General features: G+C 55.5%; 1 protein-coding gene across 1 annotated transcript in view; it reads right to left on the bottom strand.

Annotated features, from left to right (window-relative positions):
• Window positions 1–3,513: 3,513 nt before the first annotated feature.
• Window positions 3,514–25,196, bottom strand: part of LOC119100214 (endoplasmic reticulum aminopeptidase 1-like) — a 36,911-nt gene continuing 15,228 nt past the window's right edge. Inside the window, 18 exon segments of the mRNA XM_037223323.1 lie at window positions 3,514–3,554; window positions 5,086–5,277; window positions 5,540–5,679; window positions 6,026–6,247; window positions 6,653–6,839; window positions 7,532–7,745; window positions 8,575–8,766; window positions 9,213–9,338; window positions 9,890–10,012; window positions 11,119–11,273; window positions 11,770–11,898; window positions 12,227–12,323; window positions 13,304–13,353; window positions 13,355–13,485; window positions 13,886–14,019; window positions 14,781–14,935; window positions 17,025–17,204; window positions 17,940–18,080. Of these exon segments, the coding sequence (XP_037079218.1) occupies window positions 3,514–3,554; window positions 5,086–5,277; window positions 5,540–5,679; window positions 6,026–6,247; window positions 6,653–6,839; window positions 7,532–7,745; window positions 8,575–8,766; window positions 9,213–9,338; window positions 9,890–10,012; window positions 11,119–11,273; window positions 11,770–11,898; window positions 12,227–12,323; window positions 13,304–13,353; window positions 13,355–13,485; window positions 13,886–14,019; window positions 14,781–14,935; window positions 17,025–17,204; window positions 17,940–18,080 (2,609 nt within the window).

Here is a 25,196-nt window from a genome sequence, read left to right as displayed (position 1 = left end):
CCGGCCCGAGTCACAGACTCTGAGGCGGGCGGCCGAGGCCCGCCGGATCGGCGAGATGGGGGCGGCGCTCACGGCACGCGTCGGGCCCAGCTGTACCGTGGAGGTTTAGAGTTGTGTACTCGCGCAGCCGTGTCGACCATGTAGCGTTAGTGGAGCGCAGATATATTGTTTATTTATTTTTTTTATTTTATCGCCAACAGAGTAGTACTCCAATAACAGGCGAAGTCGTTTAAATAAAACACAGTAAACACACAGCACACGGTAGTATGAACATAACGAAAGGATAACATCTCAAGGCTAAGTGAAGATGCTAGAGATTGCAACACGTCGTGTCGCCGTGTGACGTCGCTTTAGTGCGTACAAGCGTCAGATACACAGGTACGTATGCGATTCGCGACAGTGTTGTGTCGCACGTATGCTTTTCGTGGCTTGGCGGGTTCGGAGAATCCTTCCACACAACACGTAACCTGGTCGCGTTATATGCCTATATGACATGTTTCCACTGACGCGTTACATTTCGTGTTGTTTCGCCTCGGCCTGGGGCGGACGAGGTTTTCACTGCTGCGCGTGGTGTGTGACCACAGCGACATGTTTGTCCGTCTAGTCTATCCGCCAGCTCCGGTGCGGTCGGCGGGCCCGCCACCGGGCAGCGCCTGGGGGTATGAGGAGTACGCTCTCGGCGGCAGTTGTTGACGTGTACACGGTTTATATGTATGTTGGTATGGCCATATGTCGTCCTGCGTGAAGCCTCTGTCCGTTGATGCTCCCGCGGTGTGTAGGACCTGAAGAATGTACCCTCTCGAAGGAATTGGTGGTGTGAAAATGAGCGCAACAGCGGACCCGTTCTTTAGCCTCAAGCACAGAACGAACTGATGACCATCCTTGTATGCGGTCGTTGATGGCTCAATGTTCTACATTATGCGCCCAGCTATAAGATATTGTGTTGGCATGCACATATTGACCTCAGCCCTCGAAACATCCCCCCATGTCCATTCCTTGGGGACATCAACCCTCGCCTGCACAAAACGGAGCTCGGCCAAGACGGCAGCCGCCACCATCAACTGCTTCACGGAAGTGGGCGGACAGCTGGCCCGGGCTCGGCTGACGAGCCGGCGGCGCAACCGCCCCGGCGCCGCGCCGCCGCGCCGCCCGCCATGTTGGCTGGGAAACGTGCCTGGCTCATCCGTGCGCATCATCGGGAATTGGCTCACAGCGCCGTCGCAGGACGCGAACGCGGTACCAGCTCGTGGTAGCAGGTGGCGCGCCCACAGAGCCTCAGCCGATGACGTGTGGTGCGAATGCAGCTGACGGCAACGGCCTTTGCCGTAGTGAGAGTACAAGGGGCAGCTTGCTTGCCACTCTCACATCTCCGTCAAAACCGCCGGCTGTGCAAAGGCGTGATCAGTTTTGTGTTCATTTATGTGAGCGGAAGTCCGGAACGATGCGCCTGAAATCACATAGAGTAGAATGCGGCGGTTGTACACGATGCTGGCATGGCTCGCTGATGCACATATACACGTGACGGGCGTGCTGGACGCTGGCGATGCGCTGACCCCGGCTCTGGTACTGCAGGCCACGGACAGGGATTTGAAAGCGCGCTGATTTGTGACGAACTGCGTCTCAGAGCGTTATTCAGTTAACGATTGAGTTTCAACAGCGAACTGGATTTGACAGCCGGCGTCTTTTTTTTAGCAGTTGATAATATTTGACAACTGCTTTGGTTTTAGAAGTCGGACTTGCGCTGCTTGAACTGAAACGGGTGGTGATGGCCTCCCACTAAAGTGTGGATCGATCATACTGTCAATGACTATACAATCACAAGGCGCACAATGCGTTACGAGGACAATCTCTCAGCCCTACTCAGCACAGTCGCGAACATACAAAACAAACCGCCCCTGGAGCTGACGAAACCATGTGCGTATCTACTGCCTGTGTAGGACCTCGACTGGCCGCCCGCACCGCAGCCCGCAGGCAAACTGGCGCGACCGACGTGTCGCCGCTCTCCAGACACGACCGCCGGAACCCGCGAGGACACGACCGCCGGAACCCGCGAGGGCGCGGCCGCGGGAGCCCGCGAGGACACGACCGCCGGAGCCCGCGAGGACACGACCGCCGGAGCCCGCGAGGGCGCGGCCGCGGGAGCCCGCGAGGGCGCGGCCGCGGGAGCCCGCGAGGGCGCGGCCGCGGGAGCCCGCGAGGGCGCGGCCGCGGGAGCCCGCGAGGACACGACCGCCGGAGCCCGCGAGGGGCGCGGCCGCGGGAGCCCGCGAGGACACGGCCGCCGGAGCCTGCGGGGACACGGCTGTCGGAGCCCGCGAGGACACGGCCGCCGGAGCCCGCGAGGACACGGCCCCGGCCGGAGCCCGCGAGGACACGGCCGCCGAGCCCGCGAGGACACGGCCGCCGGGGCCCTCCAGGATACGGCCGTCGGAGCCCGCGAGGATACGGCCGCTGCGCCCATGTACAAAAAGTCGTGACAAACCACACGGAATGGAATGCGCCGAGGCTCCAGCCCTCTTTGCCGGCCGACACCAGGTGGGAGGACAGGCGGGCCCATAGGCGGCGTCTCCGCCGGCTGACACCAGGGACAGGGGCCAGGGCTCAGGCGGTCAGGGGCCGCGCCCTGACGCTGGTTCCACTCGTGCAGCCAGCGGTGGACGTCGGCCCGGTACCGGCGCCGCCAGCGCACGTTCAGCTCAATACTCTCGATGGCCTGCTGGAGCGAACGCTCGGCGCTGCGCAGCTCTTTGCCGGCGAAGAAGGTCCGCACCTGTCGGCACGGCACAGTCTCAGGTGACGATACTGGCTTAGGGGGAGAGGGGGGGGGGGGAGGGGAGGCTGGCGTTCTACGTGGCGACCCATCTGTTGAGTCGCTCATAATACGGTGAGCAAAACAAGCAAGTCGCCAGTCTCACTTGTGATTGCAATTTAGCAAAGCGAGGGTGTCGAATCACTCCCGTTCTGATGATGATATATATATATATTATATATATATATATATATATATATATATATATATATATGTATTGGCTGATGCCAAAAATAATTCACAAAATAAACTCCGCCGTTACACTCAAAAGACAACTCAAGACAATGCCGTAACCAAAAGTGTATTCAAGGTTTTCGAGATCATGCACCGGCAAAAGGCGTCGACTAGCTCGCTCAGGAGGACAAACAAGCGCTCCAAGGGGCCAGTCCAGAGCCTGGCCGCTGCAGCTCGGCAGACCAGCGGTCCTCGAGTCTCGACGGGTTTTCGATGGCCGCGTCGAGTGACTAACGGCCGCCAGGCGGTCAGTACAGATGCCTGCGTGGCTGATGCGACGTGGTTGGGTCCCCCCCCCCCCCCCCCCCCTCTCACTTCGTCCAGCTCCAGCTGCGTGGTGAAGCGCGACAACCATCTCCTGGATCACGTTGTCCATCATGAAGGTGGCCGACGCCGACCTTCTGCATGATCTCTGGCCAGTGGAGCCGCACAAAGCGCCAGAGTCGCAGCCGGCCCTGCCCCAAGTACAGTCAGACCAATCGGAGGTCACAGAGGACAGCCATGGCTGATCCTGGACACGCACAGGACATCAGACAGAGGACAGAGCCATAGTCGGCCCTGAACACGTGCATGGCATCAGCCAGAGGACAGAGCCATAGTCAACTCCGGACACGCATACCAGATCATTCCGTCACTACTAGGCAGGTCAGACCATGCCAGACCATTCCGTCACTTATTGGCGGCCAGATTAACTGCGGTACACAGATGGCTAAAACGGCCCTCATCTAAGTAGACCGTGCTTTAAGTTGTACAATGTTAATGTCCCTGAAAGTCAAAAGAAGCATCGCGTTCCTGTTTTCATCCAAACGCATATGAAGTTATCCATTTAAATGACACTTGGCGTAAATGGTGTACTGCGTCGCATGAATGGCCCGTCATTTGTCCCAGTGGACTCTCGGACGCACTCATCGCCGGGGTCTGGACCACTTACCGCCTCGTTAGCCGCCACCGACTCGCCGACGCTGGCGAAATCCTGCGTCCGCACCTATCACCGGCCAGACTCCGGGCCGCATGCAGACTGCCGAGTGGACGCTGCCGTGTGACACCCACTGGCGAGGGCGGGCACACGGCCTGACCCCGAGGACACCCACGCGGCGAGGGCGGCACACGGCCTGACACCGAGACACCCACGCGGGCGAGTGCGGCACACGGCCTGACACCGAGACACAACCGCGGTGAGGGCGGCACACAGGGCCTGACACCCCGCGACAACAAACCGCGGCGAGGGCGTGGACACACGGCCTGATACCGAGACACCCACGCGGCGGAGGGCAGGCACAACGGCCTCTGACACCGAAGACACCCCACCAGCGGCGAGGGCGGCACACGGCCTGACAACCGAGACACCCACGCGGCCGAGGGGGCGGCACCGGCACACGCCTGACCACCGAGACACCCACGCGGCGAGGGGGCGGCACACGGCCCCTGACACCGAGACACCCACGAGGCGAGGGCGCACACGGCCTGACACCGAGACACAGCCGCGGCGAGGGCGGCACACGGCCTGACACCGAGACACAGCCGCGGCGAGGGCGGCGTACGGCAAGGCACGCGCGTGGCGAGGACGGCGCACGGCGAGACACTGAGACACACGCGAGGCGAGGGCGGCGCACGGCAAGACAGCGGGGCGCACGTGCAAAGGTACCGACTGTGCCTGTTTGGCCGCATTACCTCAATGATCGTAGCAGTGAAAGCAAACAGCCTCATGCTGCTACCCTGCACTCAGTGATAGCATACTCTGTATTTGGTAGTGAGCCCTTTCAACGTTTTTATAACAGTCACTGATAACAGCGTATGATAAAACATTGAGCACAAACTAACGTGGGTGATGAGGACAATGGTCCCAATACCTAGTCCCCACGTACAGACACCCCGTCTCCCATAATCCGTACGACCATGCTATAAAATTGAAGCATGGGTATCCTCGATCGCTTGATCGCAGAGACCCACTGCTGAGCACCAAACAGCTCATGCTGACGACACGTTTGGGAAGGCTCACAGATAGGATAAGGATAAGACAGGAGCCCAAGTGCGGTGCGCACTCGGGCTGAGTGTGACAGTGCCGGGCAGTGGCGCAGCGCCAGGCGAGGTGGAGGGCACGTACTTCTCGATGGTGAGCGGGTCCTGAGACGCGCCGAGAGCCATCAGCAGCGCCTTCTTCTCGCTCGGGGTCGAGGCGTTCAGGTAACGGCCCCACACAAACTGCCAGTCACTCTCGTTGCCGTACTCCACCCCTGCGTGGACACCCCGCGGCGTCAGACAGACACGACGGCCGACAGCTCGCCTCTCAGCAAACGCATTAGGCTGGGCATGCATTAACTGAGGTATGTCCGCAGCTGGGAACGTATGAAATGTTTAACGACGGTCCCTCGTGTGGCCTACTGGCGGTGGGGGCTGTTGGTCCAGTCCAATTGACTGACATCAGCTGGGACCAGCAGTCACTCCACCCGTGACGTGTCAGCGCGCCGGTCCGGGCCACGTGCTGGGTCCAGTCACCTGTGGCGTAAACGAGCGCCCTGAAGTCGGGCGGCACTTGCAGGCCGGCTTTCCAGTCGTTGAACAGGGTGCGCGCGCGGGCGACCGCCTCGGGCAGGCGAACCGACACGGCCCAGGCCAAGATCAGCGTCCGCTGCTGCCTGCAAACGCCCAGCGGTAACATCAGACCCACCGGGGTCTGCCCTGAGCCGCGTTTCGTCACGGGACGGGGGTTAGACGCCCACCGTGCAACAGCCCGCAGCGGTAACATCAGGCCCACCGGGGGCTGCCCTGAGCCGCGTTTCGTCACGGGACGGGGGTTAGACGCCCACCGTGCAACAGCCTGCATAAAGCTGCAGGACCGAGGGCAGTTCTGCCATCTGCTGGCACAGCGCAGTTCAGGCGGCGATAGAATTGTAAGTGCATAAGACGCACCAATCTGTAGAACAAGCCCGGTGAGTCGCGGTTGCCATGGCCGCGGCTCGGCGCCGCCACACCGGGTCTGACCTGACCAGGTGCGAGCCCGTGTCGCTCCAGCCGAGCTCCGTGTAGCGCGGCAGCAGCAGCCGGCGCGCGAACGCCTGCAGCTGCGCGTGCGTGGTCAGGTCGAACACCAGGTGCAGCCAGTGGCGCAGGTGGCGCTCCGCCACCGACCAGGGCGCCAGGCCGCGCTCCGTCAGCAGCGAGGTACTCAGGCGCAGCGGCACCGTGCCGTTCAGCTGCGCCGCCCTGCCGCGCACGGGCGTGGCTCAGCGGGGACGAGCGGGCCACGCCACGGCAGACACCGCCGGTGACGCGGACAGAACCACAGCAGTGGGGCCATGGCCGCGGCGCAGCAAACGGGAATACATGAATGTCACATGTACAAGGCCGGGCAGGGTTGTACCAAACATTCCATGTTTTGTATGACATCCGCGACACTGATGCTTACTAAGCATGGCGTTCTTTTAATCAACAGACATATCAATGTCACTTGTCACTAAATGATGCGGGACTGCGTCGTCTGCAGCATAAGTTTATGCATATTTTACACTTATATCACATTTCTATCATGCATATGTATTTCACCGAAACAGCAGATGCGTAGTGCGTAATCTCGCCGCTGCGCCTGAACCACCTGCGCGACGCGCTCACCTGTTGAGGCTGAAGGCGTCGTCGATGAGCGCGCCGCGGTCCTCCACGCTGAGGTGGCCAGAGCCGTCGAGCAGCAGACCCTCCAGCGCCGCCCAGTTTTCGGCCGGGTACATCACCCGGTACACGCCCGTCTTGTTAACGTTGCAGTAGTACCAGGCTGGCTCCGACTGTACCTCCACCGAGACGGCTGAGGGCGACGCCGACACCAGTCAGCGAGAGGTACGCCCGGCCGGCCAGCAGTGGCCGAGGCGAGCACGGCAGCTGACAGCGCGGTCCCGCTCTGGTGCTGCCGGTCTGCCCTTGTTAACCATCCAATGCACGCCACGAAGAAGTTGAAGCGCGTGTTGAAGTTGAAGTTGAGGTCAAAGTTGAAGTGCGCGGTCAGTTCCTGGACATTACATGTAAACATATGCTGTATCGTACCATGAAACGCTCTGCGTATATCACATATAGCAAGAAATGCAGCGCGTCTAGAGTATCTGTAACTGCATTCAAAGTTTGCCCATAGAAACAAGAAAACGCATCTTGCAAAGCGTAATACAGATGACAGTGGATTGCGCTCTGGTGGCGGCCTAGGACCAGTGACGAATGGACTCTGTGTGTGGCAACATCGACATCATGACACAAACAATGCTTCCGCCCTGTTGCATCGAAGGAGGTAAGCTTGGCAACACCGACGTCATGACGCAAACAAGAGCTTCCGCCCTGTTGCGTCGAAGAAGGTAAACTTGACAACATCGACGTCATGACGCAAACAAGAGCTTCTGCCCTGTTGCGTCGAAGAAGGTAAACACGAGTTGTACCCGCACCGACTCCTACACAACAGTCCAGTGCGCCCCCCCCCCCCCCCCCCCCCCACCTCCGTCGGTCAGTACTCACACTCGACCATGTCGAGCCGGACGGACAGGACGCCGTCGAGGCGGTGGAGGCGGCAGCGGACCGGCACGTGCCAGCGAGTCGGCGCCGCGCCGGCCGACTCCGAGCCGTTGGAGAGCATCACGAACGGCGTTTGGCGCAGGGTCAGCCGGCCGTCCTCTAGCCGGGCCTGTATCAGCGGGTAGCCCTTCTGCAGCGTCCACGAGTCCATCATGGCCTGCCGGGGCGGGTGGCAGCCCCTGTCATGGTCTGCCGAGGTGGTGAAGTCTGTCATAGTCTGCCGGTGCGGCAGGGTCTGTCATGGTCTGACGAGGCGGTGAAGTCAGTCATAGTCTGCCGGTGCGGCGGCCCCTGTCATGGTCTGCCGGGGCGGCGAAGTCTGTCATAGTCTGCCGGTGCGGCAGGGTCTGTCATGGCCCGCCATGGGTTGCCGGGGCGGAAGGGTCCGTAATGGTCTGAGATGGGGCAGAGAGTTTGGGGTCTGAGGCGGGAGGGTCTTTAAAGGTTCGCCGGGCAAGAGGGTCTGTCATGACCTAACGGGTCTATGGCGGTTGTCCTGCACCAGTTAACAGTGTGGTTGTGACAAGATACTTTCCTGCAACTGAGAACGCAATGGTGACGATGCATTCCATCGACATCAGTAACGCCACTTGTTTCCCAGATCGCGTGGGCAGCACATATGTTCGCCGCAGTAATTTGTCAGTTATGACATTTATTTGTACACACAGAATAATAAAACATAAGCCTAGAGTGACAGCAATAGTCACCGGCACATTCAGCGCAAAATTTAGCGAATAGTGCCGCGCTGGAAACACGGAACATCGCCTCAAGTCATTCAAAATTATTGATGTAAGGCTATCGTGGTGAGAAAACACGACAAATTGCTTACATAACACATCATCCTTGAACCGCCAACGAAGGAGCTGAAGGACCAGGCAATTTTAAAACTAGCGCCTGCATGCGGCACCGCCCAGCACACCGGCGCACGCTCGTCGCTCCAGCTGGATCGAGCCGGCCCCAGACCGGCCTGAAACGCCGTGCCGTACCTTGATGTCAGTGACCTGGCTTCCGGCGGCCGGGTCAGAGGGGCTGATCTCCTGGCTGGCCTCCTGGATGGCCGCCCATAGGTCATCGGTCCGCGTGTTTCCGAACATGTGCCGGTTCAGGTAGCGGTGCAGGCCCGCCTTGAACACCGTCTGGCCGATCTCCTTCATCAGCATGTAGAGGAGCGCGGCGCCCTGGGCATGCCACACGGGGGGGGGGGGGGGGCTGTGACGTCATCTGATGCCGGTGGGGACGTGTGTCGGATGCCGCTCTTTGCCTTGAGGTAGTGCACTGATGCGAACTTTATTGACCTGCCCACCCGGCAAGTTATTTCTGTGTTTTTACACTTGTAAGGTGAGCGTTTGTTGCGACTCGCATGCTATACAATTACTTATGCATACTAAAGCATCACAACTGCCCACAGCTCATGGCTAGGTTGCAGATGATCTAATTTAGTCAAAGGCGTGTTATTATCAGCTGCGAGAGCTTTGAAAACGAAACGATTCCATCAATATCGATATCATTTGTCCCTTGAGTTTAATGATCTGGAACACCGGAAGAACCTTATCAGTGACATCCATGTAGGCATGTTTCACAAACGATTTTGTGCCTGTGTCTTGTGGAGCCTGCTGTATCTGACCTTGCTGTACGAGATGACATCGAAGATGGACTCGATCTCTTCGGGGTCGGTGACCGGCACTGAGATGGGGTGCGAGTTCCGCAGACTATCCAGCGTCAACGCGGTTAGGGTCGTCTTCAGGATAAACTGTCGTGAAAAAGTGCACAACCACTGACGTCACTTCCGTAGTGGGGATTTCATGGCACGCAAATGCCTCCCAACCTTGGATGGCGTAAGGAGACAACTCTTGCCAAGCACACAACCAGAATCACAAAATACCTCGAGACAGTTCTTATAGCACCGACCTGTGCCTCGACTCGTGTAGGACGAGCGACGCTGAACAACTACAGCGCCACACCGCTACCAACCAGTTGTGAATGGTGATCGCGCCTCCCATGCGTTTATCGCGTCAAAATACGTACTGTGACGTACATTATTTCAGTATAGTCTTTACTCTGAAGGTAGTCGAGCGTAAAATAAGCAGCATTTTGATTACGAAAATATAAAAAGTCGCGGAATGTCTTTCCGGTCCATATGACATATACTCTTTTGCCCACAATGGGTTGTTTACTCGAGATATATCTGCAAAGTTCGTTTTATTTGTTAACTGGTGCGCCGGCAGACGGCAGACACTGACCTGACCTGACCTATCCTGACCTAGCTTGGCCTGGCCTGACCTGACCTGACCTGACACTGACCTGCTGCGACATGTGGAAGTCGGGCTTGGCGTTCCCCGCGCCGATGTACTCCATCAGCGTGGCGAATCCCTCGTTCAGCCACAGGTCGTTCCACCACTCCATGGTCACCAGATTACCGAACCACTGCGGTGCACGTGAGCAGCTCGGTTGTCAAGCCAAAACAGCGTGGGGTACACTGGCGCCTTCTGTCGGCCGCGTTTGAGAGCTGGCAGTCATAGTGTAACATTTTAGAACGCGTGAATGATTCAGCCATTCTGAGTACTGAGCCTCTGCTCGACATGATTCCGAGTATCGCAAGGCTTAATGTTTCGAACGTCGTGTTCATAAGTTTCAGATGAAAGATATCAAACCAGGAACACAAATATCATGTAGCCATAATCTTCCCAAAGTACGAAACATTGATAGTGGAATAAAGCGGCAGCACATAGCTGATAACCTTGAAGGGCCCACTGTAACCATCGGACGTGGAGTCATCCCGAGCCATATGGGCGGCCCGCCCCCCACTCTGATTTGACCGATGCCCACCCTGTGATCTGACCGACCAGCCACGGACCACTACGTCACCCAGCGTGCCAGACCCGGGCCACCAGCGGCCTGAACCAGCTCGCGGTCCACCCTCTCAGGTGATGAGCCAGCTCGCAGCCCACCCTCTCAGGTGATGGGCCAGCTCGCACCCAACCCTCAGCTCGCGGTTCACATCTCACCTGATGCACCACCTCGGGGTTCATATCTCACCTGATGCACCAGCTCGCGGTTCACGTCTCACCTGATGTGCCAGCTCGGGGTTCACACCTCGCCTGATGCGCCAGCTCGCGGTTCACGTCTCACCTGATGCGCCAGCTCGCGGTTCACGTCTCACCTGATGTGCCAGCTCGCGGTTCACGTCTCACCTGATGCGCCAGCTCGGGGTTCACACCTCGCCTGATGCGCCAGCTCGCGGTTCACGTCTCACCTGATGCGCCAGCTCGCGGTTCACATCTCACCTGATGCGCCAGCTCGGGGTTCACACCTCGCCTGATGCGCCAGCTCGCGGTTCACGTCTCACCTGATGTGCCAACTCGGGGTTCACACCTCGCCTGATGCGCCAGCTCGCGGTTCCGTCTCCTGATGCGCCAGCTCGCGGGTTCACGTCTCGCCTGATGCGCCAGCTCGCGGTTCACGTCTCACCTGATGTGCCAGCTCGGGGTTCACACCTCGCCTGATGCGCCAGCTCGCGGTTCACGTCTCACCTGATGTGCCAGCTCGTGGGCCACCACGACCGTGACCCACTCCTTGAGGGCGCTGCTGCTCTGGGTCGAGTCGTACAGCAGGCTGGTATCGCGAAACGTGACCAGACCCCAGTTCTCCATGGCGCCGCCTCCGAAGTCAGGCACGGCAACCAGGTCTACGGCCCGCCGGGCACGCCCGGTCAGCGTCTGACCTCGGGTCAGGCCACAGCCACCCAGAGGCACACACTGAGACTCTACGGCCCGCCGGGCACGCCCGGTCAGCGTCTGACCTCGGGTCAGGCCGCAGTCACCCGGAGCCACACACTGGGACTCCACGCACCTGAACAATCATGCACGATCAGAGCCTCGCGCTTCTGCACATGCTAGCTGCTTCCTGCCAGAGATCAGGTGTTCAAGTTTGGCATAATTATTTGCATGTAGTTGTTACAGATAGCTCGAGTCAAAACTCGCCAGCATTCCAAACATCTGCCAATGGCCGGAGCTTCATAAAGCAATTGTTGGTGTGCCAACGATCGCATTTTCCGGAAGTGGGTCTCTGCTGTTGTATTGTTACGGCGATTTTTGTGATGTTGGCAAAACCTGAGGGACCGAGCGAATCAACTGAGCGTGAGAACTCTACAAAAGGCTCTAAATCCACCAACGCTGACCCACCGATCTTGGGCAGCTGGAATGGTATGCCGAAGTAGTCGCCGTAGAAGTTGAGGCAGCTGACGGCCACCTCGCGTGCGAACTGTCCCTGCTGGACCAGATGAGGCGGCGCCCACACCGACACCACCACGTCTGTCGGCACCGACGCGGTCCGCGGTGGCGGTCAGGTCAACACGAGACGCGCGGCGCGCGGCGCAGGCGCGGCACGCGGCGCAGGCACGAACCGCTCAGCTTGAGCTACTCATAGTTTTGCAATGTGACATGAACTGCGGATCGCATCAGGACCACGGGCTACGAGATGGTCCAGTTCAGGACAGACATAAGGCTGGTCTATCAGCGTTAGTTTCACATGAGATCAAATATTAACGTGAAAAGTCTCCTTTCGATGTCACGACCCAGATGAGTTACTGCAAAACAGTGCGTTCTGATGAGCGCTGAGCGCCGCCATGAAAGAGCTCACCGTTGTCGGCCGTGGCCGATATGTGGGTGTAGTCGCTGACAATGAAGGCCACCAGGTAGGTGGACATGCGCACCGACGGATAAAAGTCGTCCCTTTTCTGCAATGGTTGAACACGACAGGAGTGCACCGGAATAATACACTGCATGTTATGCGGTCCATATGCCGAATGCTTTTCTTCTGGAATGGGGAGGGAATATCCCCACCTCGAAGCACACGAAGGGATGGAAGCTATCCCGTGAAATGTTTGAGTACGATCAGCCTTGCTTTAAAAATGAATGGTGGCCTTAAACATTCGGAGGAATGTTTGTACTTTGTCGCGGATGACCCACGTTTAAGCTTGGTAAATACAACAGTAGACATATATTGACGAGGTGTTCCATTTAAGTCATACGCTTCAGTTTTTGAAGTGATGGTTATGAATGATTTTCTGGTACTGAGAAAGCCTACATGATAGAGTGAGGGCTCCTCCACCAAAGCGCGCAATGGTTATACAGCCATAGCCACACGCAGTCATGGTTCATGTAGACCAGCAAAGAGCTCCGACGACATTGACCGCATACACAAACGGCACTGACGCTCACAAGCTTCGGCAGCAAGCAGGGGACGGTTCACCCAGACACCAGCCCGTCAAAGCCGCATGAAGACTCCATGAATCGTGCACGGCTCTGGCGAGATAAGGGCTCCACACGCTTACGGACGGCAAACCTGCTAACCATCGCCATGTGGCATGCTTTTGAGTCCGTCTGACTTCAGCTGATTTCTACGGTGTTGAAGTCGGTGCCCAACTATAACACCGATGTCGTCCTCGTCTCTCCCCCAGGCGCCGGCGCAGTGTCGTCCTCGTCTCTCCCCCAGGCGCCGGCGCAGTGCGAGGGCCACGACGCTGACGAGTGCCGTAGCTCTGTCCTGTGGAAGTCCAGACCGCTCTGCCGGCCAAGTTGGTGCCCAGCTATAACGCCGATGTCGTCCTCGTCTCTCCCCAGGCGCCGGCGCAGTGCGAGGGGCACGACGCTGACGAGTGCCGTAGCTCTGTCCTGTGGAAGTCCAGACCGCTCTGCCGGCCAACGCTTGACTCACTATGCCCGCGCCCAGGTAGAAGCCGAGGTCCTCCGTGTGCCGAAGGGGTGGTGTTGAAGAGGGCAGTGTGCTCCTGGTGGCGCACCATCGACAGCCGGAAGCTGGCCTTGAGCTGCGGCTCGTCCAGGCACGGGAACGCGGCACGCGCCGCGTTCGGCTCGAACTGCGTGGTCGCCAGATATCTGCCGAACGGAACGCTCTGGGCTCGCTTAGAGGGTGACGTTACGGGTTCGAGTCATGTCGCGCCCCGGCAGGTCACATGACGCCACCGTGTCGCCGGCGTATCCGGCGAGCGAACGGCGCCGTGCAGACAGATTCAGCAACTACGGAGCTAGGGCAGGAGTAGATCCCACAGACGCTGACCGCACAGACAGGCAGCACATCTCACAGACATCACTGGCCCCGGCCACGTACTCTGCCGTTATGGCAGTGCAGTGAAGCATTAGAATATTTCATATATTCTGACTGAACAGGCTTTTCACTGCATGATGAACGGAATTTAGACGCCGAGGCGGATTATTTGCGCAAAAAGCCGGGAATGCACTATCATTTTGTCAAAAGCGATAACATTTACCAGCTTACCTTTTGGCACCACTGGGAGTGACGTAGTGGCTGAGATAAAACCCTTCCAAGGTCTCCTTCAACGTATAGGAAAATTTCAAGAAAAGAGAGTAGTTCTGCCCTTGGACGAGAGGCTCATTGACTTCCAGGTACATCTGGAAAAAGATGAATTTGTTTATGTTAAAAGCATAAAACGGTACTCATTCATTACGATGGGGTAAAGAGCTGCCAATTTCCGTAAATGATCCACCGAATATCACGCGGACAGCGGGATACCTGTCACAACGCCGCTGCATGCCATTAACATTCACCTGGCGGCGTTCATTTGGGTTCTATAGTGCCGGCTGCCACCAGCCTGCTTCGCGTTCCATTCAGGGTCGCTGGTGCGTGGGTCACCGCAGCCCCACGCCACGTCAGCTGACCTTCAACCGCCCGTAGCGTGTGACGACCGCCGACTTTCATGGCGTCACCGCTGGCAGCTGAAGGCGGGGGGGATGATACCGCAGCATACCTAGTGGTGCCGCGCGTACCTGGTGGTACCGCAGCGTGCCCGGTGGCACCGCGGCGTACCCGGTGGTACAGCGGCGTACCCGGTGGTACTGCGGCGTACCTAGTGTTACCGCGACGTACTTGGTGTTGACGCCACCGCTGAATACATGGTGATGGCGACACAGCGGCCTACCTGGTGGTAGTGAGGCCGTGGCATACCTGGTGGCGATAATGCCGCCGCGTACCTGGTGTTATCGCATCCGCCACGTACGTGGTGATGGCGTGGTCGCCCTGAAGGCGGCGGCTGGGTCGCCTTGACGTACCTGGTGGTGGTGTGGTCGCTCTGAAGGCGGCGGTTGTGTCGCCTTTACGTGCCAGGTGGTGGTGTGGTCGCTCTGAAGGCGGTGGTTGTGCCGCCTTGACGTACCTGGTCTCTCCGGGGATACAGCAGCAGCTTAGACAGGGATATGTTGGCCGAGTCGTCCACCTTGCGGAGGGATTTCTCCGTGATTGACATGTTGCGGGAGTGAAGGACGATGAAGCTTGTTTCCTTGACGGCCGTGAAATCTATGTGGACCAGACCTGAGACGCGGGGAAGAGGGGCCAACAGGTGAGGTTTGGATGGTACAGTGCTGGGTTGTTATTAACACAATACAGCGAGCACGAACCTTAAATGACTGCGGGGAGTGCTGCGTAGCAAGACTTGAACTTAATCATCCTATTTTATCGTAAGGAGGTACTTGTGTTTTAAGATAGCTAGTTTCTGAGCCAAAGCCATTTACAGCTGTATGGAACTAAGATGACACCGAAGTCCGAGACCACAACAATCTTAATGCCTCATCACGATATGTATCTGGGTCTTCCAATTTGTCAGCGACTGGATCAAATATGAAAATATGAAAAGATTTGGCGGGCATCTAGGTGCGCTTGAAGATCTCTGGCTGGAAAATTGCACAATCGGAACAAAACAAAAATGCCGCGCACCATGTGTGAGGCTCTCAAAAGGCATGCTGGCACGTCTCGTAGGTGAAGAAACGGTGGAGCGCGAGAGGATCACGCCCTCTCCCATAAGCCTCAGCGCAGAGGCCAATACTGCACATATCGCCCATCTTGCTCGCCTAGGTTTCGAGAACCTGCATCAACATACCTGGCGATAAATTACAAAACAGTGACATCCATGGATACACGTTTGATGTTTCTGTGTTCGCCAGCATGGTGAAATGGATTATATTATATTATAATATATCGCTTATATTATATTATATTATATCGCTTCCACCCAACATGTTTCAAGCTGGCAGGTTGACCCTCGGGGGAGGGGTTCCTCCAGACTCCGATGCCTCGGATTGCGATGCGCCGCCGACCGGCAGCGCTGAGCAGAAGCGGCGCGGATTAGCCCTATGAGTGGACAGTTTTACAGCGGGGCCCTCTGAAGAACAATTACGCGCTGCCGCAATAAAGCCCGGCGAACAGGGACGCACCACCTATATAGCCTCCCGCGGTAAGGAGCTCTCTCGGTCCCGTGGTGAGGTCTCTCGGTCCCGTGGTGAGGTCTCTCGGTCCCGTGGTGAGGTCTCTTGGTCCCGCGATGCGGAGACCTCTCGGTCCCGTGGTGCGGAGGTCTCTCGGTCCCGAGGTGAGGAGGCCTCTCGGTCCCACGGTGCGGAGGCCTCTCGGCCCAGTACAATGTCACATGAGCACGCAGCAGGCAGGCTGGCCTCGTGAGGTACTCGATCTCCTGATTGGTTACACGCGTGTGGCTGGACTTGAATTTCGCCGTGAATGTATTTCTGTACTGTTTACAAGACATCACATTTCAACAAGACTTAGGTCCATCTCTGGCTTGTTGTTCGTCGCACCTGGCTTAGGTGTTGACTGATTCTGCTTCCTAAATGTACCAACTTAATTCCCTGAGCTAAAAATCCCATTCTGAAGAGATCTGGGAAAGCCTTTCGAATTTGCGGCAAACTATGCGCCGCTAACGATCAGCAGCTGCTTTTCTAATGTCTCGGGATTGCCAGTGCCGACGATAGAGGGAAACTGGTCGGCATTGTAACCAGAGCATTTTGGCCTGAGGTGACCCTTAGAGTTGCCAGGTAAGCGGTACAAACAAAGCTCAGGGATATTGGACTCAAGAGGGACACGTTTCAGCGTACCTTGGTAGGACCATCAATGCGAAGAGGCGACGGAAAAGGCCTCAAATGTGAAGAGGCGGTCAAAGACCGGCGGTTCTCACTACGTGTCCAATGTCGCCATCTAGTCAAAATTGACTCATGGCTGTCAGTGGCAATGCCAACCATGACAATGGTTTCATGAAAGCCTTATGTTACCTCATTGTGGCGCATGGAAAGAGGTAATTAGGAAATGGGTTACTCCCCCCCCCCCCCACCATCGCCACCCCTGCACACACACACACATTTTAGGACGCCCCTTAATCTTGACCGGTCCGGTTCTTAAGCCCTGAGCCTCTACAAGTCTTTATACACAGCCTGGATCCGGACCGCTCATTAATCAGCCCGCACCTGACCCCTGCACCTGAACCTAGCGCCCCGATCCAGAGCGAGTCCCGGTGACAGGCACCGGCGCCGACGCTGCCGTCGTGTTCCAGCCATGTCCGCCGGTGCCGCGCCGGAGCGCCACGTGTCGCACAGCGCGCCTGGCGACGACTCACCGACCACGCCACGTGTCGTGAGGTTCGGGTGCAGCAGCAGCCTGTAGTCGTACGGCGCCACCGTGTCCGGAAGGCGCACGCTGTCCCAGGGGAACCGCTCGCCGTCCGGCGTGGTTGGCGGCGTGACCACGGGCGGCGCTACTGTCGTGGGGCCGATCACCCCAGCACCAGGCAAACAGGCTGGGGACGCACGTGGCACGCAACTCAGGTGATACCACTCAGCGAGTGAACTAGCTTCGGACACTTCCAAGAGCTAAAAGGAGGCGCGGGTGGCAAAAACGGCATGCATGTGATTTGTCGGAAACGCCGCCGCACACTGTCCGGTAAATCTAAGAATAAGATCAGGCAAGCGGCTACGGACATTCGTTGGTTGCCTGCATTGACCCAATATGGACAGAGCTGAGCCACTTAACACGAGCAGAGCATCTATGGATATATGCAATCAAATTATACCCACGTTTGAACACCAATGGCCCCTTTGTGTCCTGACTTTTCCCAGCGCAGTGAGTCATAAGCCCGTCTTGAAGATTCTTCAGTGATATGCTCATTGGAGCGAACATAACGCTGAAAGAATGCGCATAAGCCTACAGGCAAAGTCGGAACAGTTGCGCCAGCTGGATGTGCATGGCTACCTAACAGCATGAGCTGCCGCAATATGTAGAGACTGGGGGCATGGCGGTGCCAGCAGGGCTGCTCCCACACTCCTAGGTCTCTACTTACGAGCACGTGTCGTGCCAAACAGGATGCCCGCACCCATCCCATCTGTCCTAGTGTCACAGTGGAGCCTATGGGTTCATTCAGCGCTATCGACCAGAACCCGGCTCTGCGCCATTTACTTCAGCATTCATCGACCTATGCGCGTACTGAAACAAAGAGCGGGCTGAGGGTGGGGGTGGGGGGGTTGGGAGAGCTGACCTGGCCTGGCAAAGGAGGCGATGAGCGCGATCGCCAGGATGCTGACGAATACCAGACACATGATGCAGATGGCCTTCTTCTGGGAGCAGACGATCACGTTCTTGCCCTCGTACTCCTCCTTGTTGTACGGCGCCCTCTCGCCTGCGGACCGACACGGATGGACCAAATCATCAGCACGATCTTGCTCGGGCGGCGGTGGACAGTTACAACGCCTGTCATCTTACATATAACTCAAGTAAGAGGGATTGGGGGAGAGGAAGGGGTTCATTGTTGCACTTCAGATCATAATAAATAGGGATAAGAAGGCGACAAAGGTGAAATAACGCTGGCCTGTAAAATTGGGGATGTCCGCTCAGACAATACCGATCAATTAAGCAGTGTTGCAATATTCGGGCAAACCGTGAATGAATGACAGAATTGATGATTGTCGAGCTGAACTGACAACAGCGGTGAATGATACGGCCGTGACGCGGGCACCTCATACAGTATGCTTCCGCTGCAGATGGCGGGCGACATTGTGGGCTTTCCCGCCACCTCATTTGTGCTGGTCGGGAGTGCTCCATCTTATCTGAGCCGGTGCGAGTGGCCCTCCGAAAGAGTTGCGCCATTCCCGCGGGCTAGTTTCATCACAGTTGACACGTTCATATTGTGATTCGCTCCGAATACACGCTGGAGTCGTCACCGCCGCTGTGCGCGTGGCGACCGGCACGAGTGCGGAGAGCCCTCCGCTCCGCGCCCTCCTCTCGCCCCCAAACACACGACCGAGCAACGCGCAGCGCGACGTCAGTCCGCGCCGCCACCGACCGGTGAGGAAGGCGACGTCGTCCACGTCGTGCATGTTGTCGGCGTGGCTGGCGCGCCGGCCGCGACTGAAGAGCACCGCGTCCGCCTTCCAGGCGCCGGCCCCGCCCGCGCCGCGCGCCTCCAGGCCGCCGGGCACCGCTATGATGACAGCGGCGCGCCGCCCCTGCACCGGGCGGCGCCTTCACCGACTGGGAGCGAGCGGGCCTGCGCGGCTGCTGCTGCTGCCCGATCGATCAGTGGGCAGGGGCGGCGCGGGCCGCCGGCGGCCGGGGCTGACCCGCCGCTGTCATCGCAGCACCGCCGGCCACCAAAGGTCACCGCCGGCCGGGTCAGGCGCAGCCCCTGCGACGTCGACGCCTGACCCCGGTAGCCCAGCTGGCGCACACCAGCGCCTCGCTGGTGCGCTGTGACAGCAGACCAGCGATGACGGCGCGCCAAATGTTCTCAGAGGAAGTGGCGGCTGGGCGAGCACGCCCCTGCCTTATCCGGTATCCAACACGCTGGGTGCCGGCGCTGGACAGCCAGGCGGGCGGCGACGCTGGTGGCTGGCCTTGTCCTGGTGTCTTACCCCACAGTGTACTATACAAAGCCATCCGGTGAAAAGTCCGTTCCTCCAGCCTGAGTGTACATCTAGTTCATTCACGAAGCGGCTGATGCACGTCCGCATTGGCGGAATGGGCGCCATTGACCTAGTACGTGACCCGGTCATACTGCCATCAACGCATTAAATCAGGTCCTGTGCGCACTGCTAAGCATGGAAGCGCAAGGTCTGAATACCAGAGGAATTCAATGTTTTTTTTGTTGTTGAGGAATTCAATGAATTTCCCAAGTCATTCCATACATTTCCCTTTCAGTAGTAATGCTTACAGGCTGGTGGGTATAACTGGAAGCATGCATCTCGTTGAAGAACATGCCTCGCTGCCAAGGCGTTTAATGGGTCGACAAGACAGCGAACAATAAATTATCACATACTATATTTACATAGTTGTACAACTCACATAACTGAAAATGCATTCAGCAGAAGCCTTAAATTCTCACTCTCCCATAGCAAGTGCAACGCGACGAACGAACCCTCCAGGTCAACGAAGCGGGCCTCAGGCCCCTCACCTGGACGGACGTCAAATGGCGTGTTGTTCCACGATATGCTGCTTCGAGTGGTACCTGTCAGCCAGTAAGCACTAAGACTGAGCATAAGAGAAATGTCCGGAGCGACTGGGACAATTTTTTTAAAATTCCTCTAGGATTTCGATTTTCCACTTTCATGTTTGGCAGGACGCACAAGAGCTGATTTTATGAGCCCCAGACCCCCCCCCCCTATATATATATATATATATATATATATATATATATATATATATAGCGTTGGCATGTGAAAATGCAGCTCAAAATCTAATTTAGTAGCCATGGCAGGCATAATGGAGGCAGTATTTCCATTATTGATGTCTCATTGTGGCAATAATTTTTTAGACCCAATGCACCTGTTGAATAATGTGACTAACCTATGGGTACGAGCTGAAGAATTAAGAGTTCAGTGTCATGATTCGGTGACACTCGATTACGAGTAAACTATTTTTCAGCCCGACAACGGAACCGGAGTTGACTGGAGCTGTGACGAGCAAACATAATTGATGTACAACGTTTATAATGCTTCCAAATACAAGGCAAGCGTGCAGTTTACCTGTATAAACGTCTGAAATGTATAAATATCGATTTACCAACTATTCAGTACTTATGCTTCACACACCAGTGTGCGGGGTTTCAGAGACGCTCTGTGATCGAGACAGCAACATTGCACGTCTGTCACTTGGTCACTCCTTTCGAGGTCCCCAATTATGTCAGGTTTCCGAAACACATGCTGAAACCTTAACAATTATAGTGTTACGTCAGTTTGAACGATAATATAAATGTTTAAACTGATTGAATTGCTAAGCTGATGAACCTGCCAGTCCTTCTACAGGCTTCCAAAATAATGATATTTTCGGCCAAATAAGGCTTGACCGGTAGAAGTTTGTACTAAAGTCAGGACTTACAGGATACACAAACTATATCCAGGGATCATGGGCGAATAAGATCCGTTCTAAAATGATAATAGTGTAACTCATTCCCATGTAATTTACGCACTATTACAATTCAGTCTAAAACCACCCAACGAAAATATCGTGTAGTCATCAATGCGGTTATATTTGCGATCCTGTTAAGATCTGGCGAGGCGGAGCTAAAGAAAGGATCCGATGCGTTTACCACACCTTCTGGTACATGGATGTTGAAGTACGATCCAAGGGCGGGGGGTAGATGTGCGTTTGCATTCTATGACAGCACGGGGTCTGAAAAACTATGTCGTATTTTTTCATAGTGCTCCCTCAGCTCGCCAGTTTGTATCTTCACCTGCTGGAGCATGCCTCCCACATCGGGCTGGCGAAAATCTTGAAATATCTACGTGCGTGCGTGTATTTTGATACCAAAATTGGCCCGAAAATCTAAAGCCAACCAAATTTCACACCTGGTCACTCTCCGCGATACATTTGTTCGTGCAAAAATGTACATTGAAAGCTGTTTTCATAACGATCCCAGTCCGAAAATGGATGTGTATCCATAATATTTTGCATTCAGTCCATGTTACAAGTGATTACAAATTCATGTTTAGTTTTAAAGTAATGGGAATCCGTGGCTTTATCGTCCTGCAATAGAACCCTCAGCACCCTCCGGACGGAAAAGTTCAGCCATATATTTTGTGGAGAAGAATACACGAATACCGATAGTAAGGGACACTTAAACTTCATTTCTTTAACCTGTATTTTGTAATCACAGGAACAAGGCTGCATCAGTTGCAATGCCACCGCAGCAACGATGCCTGACGATACAGAATGTGCATAGAAAAATCCCATTCCGAAATTGTCTGAAGAAACTTATGGTGCAGTCTTGGTTGTGAAAGTTAAATACATCAAGCGCCGTGTTTATGGCCATGTTTTTACACCAGGTTTGGATGGGCATTTAATAAACAGAAGAGCTACGATGCCAACAAAGACCATGGTACCAACAAACTACGGCTGCCATTTTATGACAACCATAACTCTCGTCTGATTGCTACTGTGCATTGTTAGTTATAGTTAGCTGTTTATACTGGATCATTTCGTTTTCATTTAAGTTCTATTACAAAATACCACTTGTGGTTTTACAACTCAATGAATTTCTACAATGAGACGAGCGAGATTTTCTAGACGAGTTTTCAACGCAACAACAAATGCAAAACAAACGCAAATATGGGCAATTGCTCAATAATGGCTGCGGCTACGGGGCGTCACGCTCTGACGTAAGAACTGCGCCTCGATGCTAACACGCCAGTAACACACGGCGGCTACGGCCCCGCTCGGGCAGCTGCTGACGGCAGCATCGCGATACTGGGCCTCAATGCTGACACGTCAATAACACACAGCGGCTGCGGCCCCGCGCGGGCAGCTGCTGACGGCAGCATTGCGATACTGCGCCTCAATGCTGACACGCCAACAACACACGGCGGCTGCGGCCCCGCGCGGGCAGCTGCTGACGGCAGCATCGCGATACTGGGCCTCAATGCTGACACGCCAATAACACACAGCGGCTGCGGGCCCCGCGCGGGCAGCTGCTGACAGCAGCATCGCACACAAACTGCGCCGTAAAAAGCAAAGGGTTAAGGAAGAGGAGCGTACAAATACAGCAGAAGACGCCGCAGATTTCTTGACATGCAATAACAAGAAATGGTTCCGGCAAGCGGCCGTATTGTTCAGGAAAAATAAACGTTTCTACGGATGATTAATTCCATAGGGCCGACACAGTTGAGCCATACAATTTCAGCTGTCGCTATGCATAGACGTCATTGCTACGCAGTTTTGTCATAATCCCTAGCTCAAGTTTTTACTTGAGAGCATCTGCTGTATTCTCAAATCAATATCCACGAGATGCTAGGATCGACGCTCCAGTCTAAAATCCATACATGCTCATCATTCACTGCACAGGCACACGAACACCCACCACGGTCGCAAACAATCCTCCACAAACACCACACACCAACACGACGACTGAGGTGGTCATGACGCAATAGCTCCGTCATTGGAACGCCAGATCGTCACGCAACGTCCAACCAGTGGCGAGTGTGACCGGAGCACCCGTGGCGTGTTGACCTGAGTGCGGCGCGCGAGCGCAGGTCCCGGTCTTCGCTCACCCTCGGTCCGAGTTCACAGACACACCACCACCGTGGTGAGTGTGACCGGAGCACCCCTGGCGTGTTGACCTGAGTGCGGCGCGAGCGCTGACGGCGAGCGCTGGTCCCGGTCTCCACACGGACCGTGGCGAGTGTGACCCGAGCGCCCGTGGCGTGCTTACCTGCGAGCGGCGTGCGAGCGCGGACGGCGAGCGCTGGTCCCGGTTTCCACACGGAGCGTGGCGGGTGTGACCCGAGCGCCCGTGGCGTGCTTACCTGCGAGCGGCGCGCGAGCGCTGACGGCGAGCGCAGGTCCTGGTCTCCGCTCACCGCCGGCGGCCTGAGCTCACGGACACGCTATCACTGTGGCGAGTGTGACGGCCGACAGCTGTGGCCGGCGCACCTGCGCAGCGTCCGTGCCCCAGCTGCGACCACGTCTTCATAGCAGGCGATTGGCATCCCTAGATGACGTTAGACCGCGCGTCACCTCAACCCTGTCCCATATACTTCGCTGTGTTTACTAGTACGGCCTGTGGAAACATTACATTCTCGTTGTCTGATTTCAAAAATACGTTTAATAGGCACTGACTAACCTTTTAAATGCAATGTTTTCTAGCAGCACATTAAGCAGTACTCTACAAAGGTCGTTGCGGCTGATTGAATGCATCCGGTGGTACTGCTCACGCCACTTGTGTTGTCTTGACGGCTGTCCTTGGTTAGTGTTGAGAGTGACATCCACAGGGAGCAGCGTGTCAGTGTGCTGCCCAAGTGGCCAGCGATCTCGAGTTTGCCCTTGCACTCGCATGCTGTACTCTGCGAACTCGAAAAGAGGCAAGGTCCGCGCAGACAGCTGGCATGATCATCGTTGAAAACGCTGGACAGACGTGGCTGTTGCCGGCGTTAAAGTGTCCAGCTTGTCTTCCAAGGTCAATCTGGGCAAAAGCTATTTTGATTGGGTGTTTTGATGCTGATAAAATGACTGTGATAGTCTTTACACCCTTAACCCAACACACGAATGGCCTCACGACTTGGATGAATTATACATGACAGTTTGAACGCGCAACTTCTATGGCATAACGCTTTGACGTGCACTGTCAACAGAAATAAGCCAAGGCATGCTGAACTATGCAGCCTGACAGTTGCATATGATTTCTCCAAAATAGTCCAACTTTGACGCAGGTAAAATCGCATGCGTAAGCGAGGATTGACTGATGTCCAATTGAGCTGAAGCAACCATGAATTAATCTGCGTAATTATGCTTTTAGAAAATATTACGTCACTGATTCAAGTTTCCACGAACGCAATATTCCTCCTGTATCCACTATTACTCGTTAGAAAATCACAAGCATTTCCATCCGGCGGAATGGTTGGAAAATTCGTAAGCTGATTTCTGAAGGATATTATTGTCTGTTCCACGACACAGAAACCTCGGAAAGTTGGGACTGTTTCTAGGCTTCGCAGTTACTTTGATAATAATTATTGCAATAATAGCAAAATGACGGTTTCTTGTCAGATGTTTCATTTTAAGCCGAACATTGACCTGTGGTAACACATTTTCTGGGCATTGAATATCACATCACAGTTGCATTATTGGCAGTTTATTAAGACCAAAACACAATTGGCGCTTGAAGTAAGCAGAAAAGACAGAGATGCTTCATTTTATTACCGTGGTTTGAAGGTTATGCTGACAGTAATCGACCTTTAGAATATAACAAGGTATTGGTGGACAAGGTAGCGACGCTACAAGCGAGCGTTGTGGTTATATTGACAAAACGCATCGTTTTAAAGGGGATCTTCCACATTTGAAGGCATTGATGCAAGCATGATGAAATAAGTCTACTTATAGCTATTGGTATTCCTTTAAGTGGAAAATGCTACGATAGACAACACAACTTCTCCATTTAGTAAATGTGCTGCTTCATACGTCATTGTTTGATTGCTTCCAGGAAAGCTTGCATGCCGTTGAGGTGCTGCCAAAGAAGCCGTGCGAAATTGCTGACTTAATACTCACATTTAGTTCTTCAGTTCGCCGGAAGAAGGAAGTGGCGGTGCTGGAAGCGTTCACTGAGCCAAATATCACGGGCTTGTGTTTTGGCCCCTTCTCCTTGTGTTCTTGCATATTCATCCGTGAGTTTGAGATGCTTAGTTGCATTCACATAAGCGCTTATGACGCCATTTTTAAATTATTCCGTTACAAGTATAATTGCCGGCATGACTAGCAAGCATGTCTAACTTCTTTTACTATGTTGCACAAAACGCAATTCGTGGTTGAAGAT

Source organism: Pollicipes pollicipes, unplaced genomic scaffold, assembly GCF_011947565.3.
Source record: "Pollicipes pollicipes isolate AB1234 unplaced genomic scaffold, Ppol_2.1 Scaffold_4881;HRSCAF=5763_pilon_pilon_pilon, whole genome shotgun sequence".
Lineage (NCBI taxonomy): Eukaryota > Metazoa > Arthropoda > Thecostraca > Pollicipedomorpha > Pollicipedidae > Pollicipes > Pollicipes pollicipes.
The sequence above is the reverse complement of the archived record's forward strand: the minus strand, read 5'-3'. Positions and strand labels throughout refer to the sequence as shown.